Source organism: Apodemus sylvaticus, chromosome 21 (genome assembly GCF_947179515.1).
Source record: "Apodemus sylvaticus chromosome 21, mApoSyl1.1, whole genome shotgun sequence".
Taxonomy (NCBI): domain Eukaryota; kingdom Metazoa; phylum Chordata; class Mammalia; order Rodentia; family Muridae; genus Apodemus; species Apodemus sylvaticus.
The window spans coordinates 3,939,044-3,949,213 of record NC_067492.1 but is presented as its reverse complement, the minus strand read 5'-3'; the positions used below and the strand labels follow the sequence as shown (position 1 = coordinate 3,949,213).

Here is a 10,170-nt window from a genome sequence, read left to right as displayed (position 1 = left end):
AGGAAGCTTGAGCAAGTTTTCACCTCAAGTCAAAGTTTATCTGCTTATAAAATGGGAACCTCTAGACCCTTCCAAAGATAGATACCTGTGTGATCAAGGGCACTTGAAGTTTAGAGAATTGTGTATGTGATATGTAGTAGAGAGTCCTTCGGCTACACCGTTCTGAATATAGACCAGGGTCTGAAATGACGTGTAGCAAGTTCACAGGAATGACCGACAACGCCACAGTCCACACAGACTAGGCGACACTGCCTGTAATGTTGACTTCTTTTGAACATTTATTAAAAAAGCAAAATGTATGTTCATCTCAAATATAACAGTTAAAAATGGAGAAGCAATACAAACAACGTGTTAGCCTGCAGCATCTGGTCCTCAGCCCGCCCGCCTGCCTCAGTCAGGTCCAGGTGAACTCAGTCCCTGCCTGCCTGCCCCGCCTCACAGCTAGTGCAGGTGAAACAAAATCATATAAAATTAACAAGTTAGGGATAAATAAGCTTAAATAAGGGTGTTACATACACGACGCTTCATCAGAGGCTCTGTACAAAGATAAACAGCTCTGTGTTGTACACAGGATCCGGCTGGCTCTCAGCATCGGGGGCTCTATGGGGAGGGTAGACTGGCTGCAGCAGAGCAACTACAAGAAAGCAAAACTATACACGTGGAAGTGACTACTGACAGGTCCAGCCGTTCACAAGGCATACGCATTTCTCTCTCTCTCTTTTTTTTTTAAATCAGAACACTGTTAATATTCAGGCACCATTTGTTCCTGCAAATAAATAAGTCTCTACGGCAACAGCATTCGTGCTAGTATTAAACTTCAGGGCCTGTCTCTGACAGTGCTCTGCAGACTGCCTACTGTGCCCTTCTTATTGCTATGATAATGCGGCTGTGGAAATAAAACTACTGTACATCCAAAAAAATAGAGCACCTTTAACATTAAAGTCCATGTCTGATTCTCTGCCTCCACATTTATTTTACAACCCTACAGCCCTGCCATGGTCCACAGGCTGAGCAGCTCTGCAGGTCACCTGCTTAGGTTCCCTCCCCACGGAGGCTGAGGCCAGAGCATCATCAGGGAAACTGTTCAGCTACAGGCTACGTTAGCATCCACCAGCAGTTACATTCATCTCCTGCTACAGCTACCTGGGAGTCCAGGCCCCTGACCTGCCTGCTGGGTTGAGTAGTGACACAGACAGACAGACAGACAGACAGCGAGGCATCTACCTACAGGTGATGGAAAGCACATGTAAAAGCTGCATTGCCGACTTGGAAGGGACCACGGGTAGGCAGGGTGGCAGGCAGGCAGGCCACAGCCCGTGGTCCCACGGTGAGGAGGAGCAGTGACCTGGTCAGGCCTTTTTGTCAATGGTGCTAAAAAACCACTCGGTGAACTTGCGCAGCTGGGCTGTGGCCGTCTGTGACTCTTCCTGCAGCCGCATGTTGTCCTGCCTCAGGTGCTGGACCTCAGCCTGCAGCACTGCCTTGTCCTGCTTCTCCTGTGGAGACCAGAGACAGATGACGTCACAGGACAGCTGGGCAGCTGCTCCTGCTAAGCTGCACACAAGGCCCTGGGTTTTGCTGCTCACAGAGATGGGAGCTAGCCTAGCCTCTTGGCTCCCCCCATTCTTAAGGAGGAATGGAGCTGCGGTGTAGGAAGGCTATCAGAAGTTATACTGCTCCATACTGCCTGGAAGAGAGACAGCTAGGCTGGTGTGCACCCCTCCTGATTTGCAGGGTTGTCTCCAACTGCCTCCCTTTCTGCCTGAGACTGGCACCAGTGTGGCAGCTGTGATGCTTATTGTGGGACAATCGCTCAGCCTCTCACACCATCCTTCTGGTGCTGGCGTAGCTCTATGCTGGCCTTCAAAGTTTGCCTCTCAGAAGTGTACACGAGGACTTTCAAAAGAACTGCCTTAGGGGTTCCTACCATGAGAAAGACAGGACAAGCTTCAGATCTCCTGAGCTGAAGCACTGGGAGAACTTCACCTCCTCAGGGTGTCTAGTTTCACCCTTCAATAGCCTCTGTCCAGTTTGGTTCCCCTACTCTTTACCCTGTCTATGTGTCCTGTCTCTAAAACCCTCTCAACACCAAGGGACAACTCTAGCCTGGTTCCTCTTCTCTCTCCAACCCACAGAGCGCCACACTTCAGCACCGTGGCCACAGCCCCTTCTAGAGCCCCTTCACGTTTTTTTTACTTTCTGGCCCCCGACCATCTCCTGTTTTCATAGGAAGCTTCCTGGTGTCCACCCCTCCTCTGTCTCCTAAGCCCCCCTGGATGATCTCTTCCCGCCACCAGCCATTCCTGCCCCACAATGCCATGCCTTCCTTCCCAAGTGTTTCTGCAAGGACGGGTCTTGTGCTGGAACACACCTCCTCAGGCTGCTCATACCGTCTCCTGATGGACTGACTCTCCAGGGAGTACTCACCCCTGACATACTGCATACCCCAGGGGCCTTGGGTCTCAATTTCTCTCTAGATTTCTTATCTAGACAAAGTTAGTTAAATTCAACTGCCTCAGTGTCAATATCTGCAAAGGAGATAAAGCAGCAAGCAGTGTCTGCTTGCCTGGGGCTCTGCGGAGTCAGAACCAAGTTCCAGAGCAGGGGAAACATCTTAGCCCAGGCAGACTGGAGTAGGAGGTCCCTGGAGCTGGCTCATGTGCATGCATGAGCGCACACACAGACAGACACACACAGGCACAGACACACATACACACACACACACAGACACACAGAGACATACAGACAGACACAGACACAGACACACAGGTACAGACATACACACACACAGACACACAGACACACACACACACACACACACACACACACACACACACACACACACTGCTCTATCAGGATCACCTTAACGTGAAGTGGAAAAGCAAAGCCTTGGTGGCACCTCGGCTGATATGCCCTGGCAGTTTCCCTTGCCCTTGACCTTAGCTCTAGCTCCTTAGCTGGTGGTGGGAGACAATGACCATCAGAGGAAAGTGTGTCAACACATGAGTGTGCATGCACACACAGACCCACATGTGTCTAACAAATGGCAAAAGCTGTCCCCATGTCCATCCCAGGTCAGCTCCTTCCCTGCACACGAGACAAGAACTTGACCCTTGTATAATTCTCTTCACTAGTTCCTTCCGGCTTGGACTAACCCCAGCCACATTTACACCAGCTATAATCCCTCATCTCCCACAGCCAAACCAAGCCGACACTCAAGGAAGCTTCTGGGGTTCTTCGTGACATGCACTCCATGCTGCCTCCAAGGGTGGCAAAGGCACCTAGTACAGTAGGGGCACTACAGTGGGAATCAGCATCTTGTTCCTCTGGGGAGAAGCTGGGACATGAGCATGTACAAGGCTGTTCTGAGGTGGGAGAACTGACTGACTGACTGACTGACTGACTGGCTGACCGACCGACTGACTGACTGTGAGAGCTGACTGACTAGGAGAGCTGATTATGAGAGGTAACTGTGAGAGATGACTGACTGGGATAGCTGACTGACTGGGCTCTTGGAGATCTCATCTTTGGGGAGTAAGAGATCCTTCTCTGGGTTGGCTTGCATGTGGCTGTTGCAAGCAGCAACTCACAAATCTTACTTTATGTGGAGACCTCACCATTTAGAAGGCACAGACACCCTCAGGCGTGTCTACAGGACTCTATGCACCCACACCAGCTGCTGGTGAGAAGATGAGAGGAAACCAAAGGAGCCTCCTTCCTGGATCCAGGCCTGCTTAGGGTTCTTACCCATTTAATTGCAGGAATGAAAGGGGGGAGGGTGACTGTGGGCCAAACTTTGCTCTGTCTGTGGACTGCAGCAATCACATACCTTCCGAAGGTCAGTCTGCAGTTGTCGGAGAATCAGTTCTAGCTGGTTAACTTTCCCAGTCAGTGTGGAGGGTGATCGCTCCCTGGTAAATGGTACAATTAAGAGGATGTAAGCTACCAAAGGCTAGACATTTTGTGTGTTCATGTTAGTAAACTTTTCACTGAAAATATGTGTAAGTTGATGTTTGGAACAAGGTCCCCATAGCCACCATCATGAATTCAGAACCAGTAAGACCCTAAGGCTGGTAAGAAAAGCCAGGCTTATTTAAATGAAGAAGAGGTAGGCCAGAGTTAAGTCCCGGAGCCACACCTAGACATGATTTCCCTAACTTGCTTTTGTCCTGAATATAGAACCAGGTTCCCTAGCAAGTTAGCCATGACTCAGGTCACGGAGCTCATGTGTCATGAATGGGGGACACTCCTCATATATGTCAACTGTGGGCATGAGTGGGGTGCATCCCTCATGTATGTCAGCTGTGGACAGACAACTGGGTCAAGGATCAGGGTCTGGGAAGAACTGTGCCCCAGGAAGGTCCATGAGTGGCCTGTCTGGCCAATACTGACTGACAAGGGGTCACTGCCTGGTGCTTTTGTAGAAATTAGGCAGCTGACTGGAAGTTCTACTTGTTCCTCTTCTGTTGCCTGTAGCCAACAGGCAGGACCTGTCTGTGCAGTGTGATGTTCACTCAGACCAGTGCTATCATTTCTAGTCTTCAGGTCAGTCCCATTGTAAGACTCTCTTCAGCCTGGCCTAAGATCCCTAAGTGCTGGGACAGTGGGAAGGAGGTTCTACATACCCGGGTGTATCCATGAATTCTTTGCCACTGGTGGGATCCACACACAAGGACAGCTCTGGGGCCCCTTCTAGTTCTTGTCCATGCTGGAGGTCAGTCAGGGTACAGAAGGAGGCTACCCTCTGGTCTGGAGATGAGGAACATACAGAAAGGAGTTTGGTGAGAGCCACCAGTTCCCGTGACTTTGTACAGACCAATTTACTGAATGGAATCTGCTGACCCTCCTCACCACAATACCCTGTTTGAAACAAAATGGAGAAACAGAAATTCAGGCAAGCTGGTGGCAATGAGGAAGCATGAGGCTGGCCGCGCTCCACAGGGCAGGGATAGTGCATATACCACAGCTACAGAGCAAGTTGGCTTTCTTCTTTCCACACTCCAAGGATCTACAGTTCCTGGTTGTGTGTGGTTTAGCAAGCTGGATGATGTGGCTGGTGACAACCATGGAGATGGACCCTGCTGCAAGCTCCCACGAGCTGGAGAACATTCCCGAGGATAGCCAGGGCACGTGTCCCTGCGTACCCCCAACACAGTATGTGGACCACCATGCAGGCGTGCAGACATATGGAATACAGAACAGGCTACAAAACAGCAAGAACCCGTGCCAATCACCTAGGCAGGAGGCGTGGTGACAGAGAAGCCCGAGTTCTTCATCTGAGTCAATACCTGAAATAAGATTGAGAATTCTCCTGTGAACAGGGAGACCTCTCTGGCCTTGAGGATCTCAGGGACCCTTCTAAAGCTTGAAAGATGGGGTTGTGTGAGTAGAGCATACATGGAGTGCTGGCCTTTGTTTGAATAGGTGTATGTGCTCCTGTCTCTGAACATGTAAAAGACTGACCCAGCACTCAGGCCAGCAACGCTGCGGTAGGCAGGAAGCACCCTGTCGTTACAGAACGTCAAGTCGCCTTGCCCCTGGACTGAGTGTGTGTGCATTTGCAGATGGGAAGAGAGGGATGTTATCTGCCAGCTAGTATTGAGGAGGCCCTCCTCACAGGGACTGATTAATGGGGAGGAGCAGTACCCAGGCGCACTGGGAGCTCTGGCTCCTGCTGGCTGCTGTGCAGGCCTCCTAATGAGGTGACCTGCCTGTTTGGTTGATGTAGGGTCACATACTACCAGTTAATTAAAAAGGGTAGCGATGCTGAGGCTGCCAGGAGCACAAGATTGAAATTCATGGTAGCTACACAGCGCTGAAAGCACAGATGCTCACGGTGCCTGGGCCCACCTAGCGACTGGTCACATCAGGGTTCTCCAACTGCATGGCCCCAGCCTAACACTGGCCACGGGCATGCAGGTCCTTTAATTGACCTTCTGTGACACTCAATGTAGCCTACATATGACAGAGATCCTGTACCCACTCAGCCCAACAGGGAGCCGCATTACCCACGTAGCACTTGATTCTCAGCTGTAGGCACACGGTGCAATAACCTGCAGCTCAATGAGTGATGGACCACCACATCCTCTGGCTTGCTCAGCATCTAAGCGCTAGCTCTTAGAACCACACCAGTGCTCCTGACACTCTGAGGATGAACTGGAGCAACTGACTCCAGGACATGTATGTATGTGCACCCTCATGTGTATGCAGGTGTGTGTGCAGACCAGAGGTCCACTCTGGCTACTACTCCTTAGGATACTGTCAACCTTGTTTTTGAATAGGGCCTCTCACTGGCCTGGACCACTCACGGACTGGGGTAAGTTGGCTGGCTGGTGAGACCCAAGGCTTTGAGAGTCTCTGCTTTCCTGGCACTGAGATTACAGTGCAATGTGTGGTACTGATCAGAGTGACCCTGTGTGACTTTTCACATAGGTCTGAGGCTCAAACTCAGGTCCTTCTGTCTGCACCTAACACTTTACTGAGCCCTCCCCAGCCCTTTACTGCTAGGACTTCTAAAAAGACCCCACTTTCCCTCTCTGCCTCAGTCTGACCCACAGCCAGAATCTTCTACTTGGTTTTGATCCTGTTCATGAGGTCATGTCCTGTTACACCTGGGTTTAAGTGAACACACTCTTAATACATTATCAGAAATGCATGTAACACATGCCTACAGGACAGCGCAGCCCGGCCACACAGCACACTGGCCAGTGCCTGCAGTTCCCCATTAGGATCACAGGGCTGAGGAAAAGGGCAGCTTTGGGAGAGGGTCCCAAAGCTCAGCAGTTTCTAAGGGAGGTGTGCTCTTGAAGCATTGGAAAGTAGAAGCGTTATTAAGAAAATGAGTAATGTAAACACATCTCAAGCAGCAAACGATGCACTGGGCACCACATGGGGACACTGAAGATCTTGCTGTGTCAGGCAAATCAGCAGTTTTGTTCAGGAACTCCGACAAGCAAAGGGCATTATCACATTCCACACTAAACAGAATGGGAAATAATAAACTCAAGCTTGGATGTGACCTAGCCAGGTCTTAAGGGACTGTCACAGCATGGGGGGGGGGGGGGGTTTGCTGGCCCAGGCTGACACCATTAGCACTTAGATCACCCTCTCCTAGACCAAGGAGATGGCTCCATTCTGACACTGTGCCTTTCAGGTAACCCATCTACTAATTCGTTTTAACTGTGCTATATTATTTTATATTGAATAACTGGCTATCAGTCAGTTCTTAGGAATTAAGTTTCAGGTTTGGGGAGAGGCTATGATACATTTTTCTGTTTTGGCTATGAATTGTCACCATGACTGAATGAGAAGATTCACGAAACGATACTGGCTTCCAGTGCTCTTTGTGGCTTCCTGGAGCAGCAGAGCACTTTTCACACTGAGCAGGGGAGCACGTAGCTTGTTAGCACTGGGACTTACCGCAACATTGTTTGCACGCTTAGTCACCAGGTGTCTTCTTCATCACTTAGTTAGTTACCGTGTGTCTTTTTCAGTGTGCCACGCGCACACACCCCAGTTGTTTAGCACAGAGGCAGCGTCTTCTGGTGCTCAGTTATGCACTGGGCACATCCTGGCTTTCTCTACATTATAAACCTTTCTCTACAGTTCACATGTCCCTTTTTAAAACTTACTCTTTCAGGCTCATGAAATGTCTAATACTTACATATGTTTTTATCTGGCCATTTTATATTTCATATTTCATGTTTTCTCATTATTCTGTAATTAAAGCTTCCAAATAGTGATATTGATTATTATTTGCTTTTATAAAGTCGACTTTTCTAGTTTTTAAATCTAAATGGTGTATATAAATTGCCTTCTCATTTAGTGTTAAATACATTCTGATGCCTATATTCTTTATTTTTTTCAAAAGGACTTATTCTATTTTTGAATCATTATTATGCTATTTTAATTATTATTGATTTATAATAGGTTTCTTGTTGAATACTGTTCATCTTTTTTTAAATGGGTGCAATTAAGTTCTTAGCATATCTTTAGATAGCTGTATTGAAACTGCACTTATCTCAAATTAATTCAAAAAGGACTGTCATTTTTACCACAGAGGATTCTATCCATTCCTGTCCTTGTCTATATTAAGACTCTACAGTTAACAGTGGCTCCATTTTCTCATTGTGATTCTAACGATGGCTTGATTTACAAAGAACAGATAGCTGGATCTTGCTGATTGGCTTCAACTGTCCTTCACAGCTGCGACTGTGTATGGGATCTGAGCCAACCAGACCTTCTTCTGCTGTGTGAACACACCACCCCGCCATGAGGTGTTGGCCTCAGCCCCAGCCTTGTATCTGACTGTCCTGTGTTCTGACTGACCCACAAGGATGGCAGGTATCCCAGTGTGGGACTTCTCAGATCAGACAACAAGCCGTCACAGAACTGCTGTTATCATTCTGCCATTCCATCACACACGACAAAGCGCCATGACCCCAGATGGGTGCAGAGTTCAGCCAGGGCACGGCTGTTCCAGACATGCACAGGAGTGGAGTCCTCTGCATGAGCCTGACACAGCCAAGCTCCATGCATGTGCTCTGGTGCCCTCTGAAGCAGAACCAACCGCCCAGCTGACCCTTAGCCAACTCACAGCACTGGAGGGCACACAGTGCTGACAGTGGCAGCCATACACTTTGGGGTGGCTTGTTATACAGAAATAGTAGCTAAAAAATCAGGAATACTTTGAAAAGTTGCTCATCTAATTAATTTTAGATTTTTTGTTTGTTGGTTTTTTGAGACAGGGTCTCCTCTGTGTAGCCTGGGCCATCCTGGAACTCTATTTTCCCGAGTGCTGGGATTAAAGGCATGTGCCACCACTACATGGAAATTTTAGAATCTTTAGTAATTTCCATTTGGTCCTACTAGATATATATGACTGCAGTTTTAAGCCACTGGAGTTCATTCTATTTGTTTCCCTTTCCTACATGACATTGTTGATGTGGTTTCGGTGGCCCCTGCTGTGGCTGGCATGTGAGTTCGCCATGAGCTCATTGGTTTGAATGTTTGGTCCCACTGCTGGGGAAGGTTGCAGAACCTTTAGGAGGGGGAGCCTTGCTGGAAGACGAGGGTCTCTGAGGGCCCTGGGACTCTAAAGCCTGGCCAGTTCCTGCAGGGCAAGTTTCTGTGCCTAGAAACTTGGTAAAGCTGAGTGGGTTGGAAGCCCTAGAACCCAGAGAGGACAGTAGGTGCTACACCTGCTTCCAATCAGGCCCCTATAGCATGACAACACTCCATACACAGGAAAGTGACCCATTTTCTCTGATGATAAAAATCAATGAACAGTTTAGAACCAAAAGCTATCTGTCTCTCTCATTAATAACTGCTGTGGGAAGCATGGAGGAAGCCTCTGTCTACAGAGCCGTGCCATCTTAAGTCTCCTGCAGAAGGCCCCTCCATGCTGGTAATCAATGCCAAGCTAAGGACAATGGCCAATGAGCTAAGCCCGAGTTTTCCATCCCTGGCCCTGATCTAACTCTGTTCCCAACTCCCCGAGACCCAGCAGTGTCTGGATGTCCAGGAGTATGGGAACCCCCAGCCCCAGTTCCTCATCGAAAGCCTGTGGACCCCGACCCTCCCTTTCAACTCCTCTGTGCTGTTTCCAGTGGTGACTGAAGGTCTCGGAGTCAGCGAACCCCAGCTATGACCTCCCTCCTCCTAGGCTGTGTTCCCCCATGTCCCCAGGCAGTGTATTGGTGCTTCCCTCTTGGGGTAAAGTGCAGAACCACACCACATCCAGTTCCTAGTGTGTGGACATAATGGGATCAACCAGCTTCCAATGATGTGGTTAGTCACACCAGGACTTCTCTGATGGATTGAATATGTTTGGCACAGGGAGTGGCAACATTATGAGGTGTGGCCTTGTTGGAGTAGGTGTGTCACTGAGGGGGTGGGTTTTAAGAGCCTGGAAGCCAGTCTTCTCCTCGCAGCCTTCAGATGAAGATGCAGAACTCTCAGCTCCTCCTGCACCATGCCTGTCTGGACACTGCCATGCTCCCTCCTTGATGATACAAGTTTCATCAAGTCTGATACAAGTCAGAGGACTGAACCTCTGAACCTGTAATGTTGTCCTTTATAGGAGCTGCCTTGGTCATTGTGTCTGTTCACAGCAATGCAAACCCTTCCCTGCCACTGTGAACTATTCTCTTACGAACTGTGAATTGGAGT

At 49.1% G+C, this 10,170-nt stretch overlaps 1 protein-coding gene across 2 annotated transcripts in view; it reads right to left on the bottom strand.

Moving 5' to 3' along the window:
• Positions 1-255: 255 nt before the first annotated feature.
• Positions 256-10,170, bottom strand: part of Sipa1l2 (signal induced proliferation associated 1 like 2) — a 146,605-nt gene continuing 136,690 nt past the window's right edge. The window contains exons 20-23 of one of the 2 annotated variants that reach the window (XM_052166602.1): positions 5,235-5,288; positions 4,626-4,749; positions 3,830-3,911; positions 256-1,496 (exon numbers count right to left, since the gene is read on the bottom strand). In XM_052166602.1, coding sequence (XP_052022562.1) covers positions 1,350-1,496; positions 3,830-3,911; positions 4,626-4,749; positions 5,235-5,288 — 407 coding nt within the window. In that variant the 3' untranslated portion in view covers positions 256-1,349. The remainder of the gene's footprint in view (positions 1,497-3,829; positions 3,912-4,625; positions 4,750-5,234; positions 5,289-10,170) is intronic. The other variant, XM_052166603.1, reaches the window with a different exon arrangement.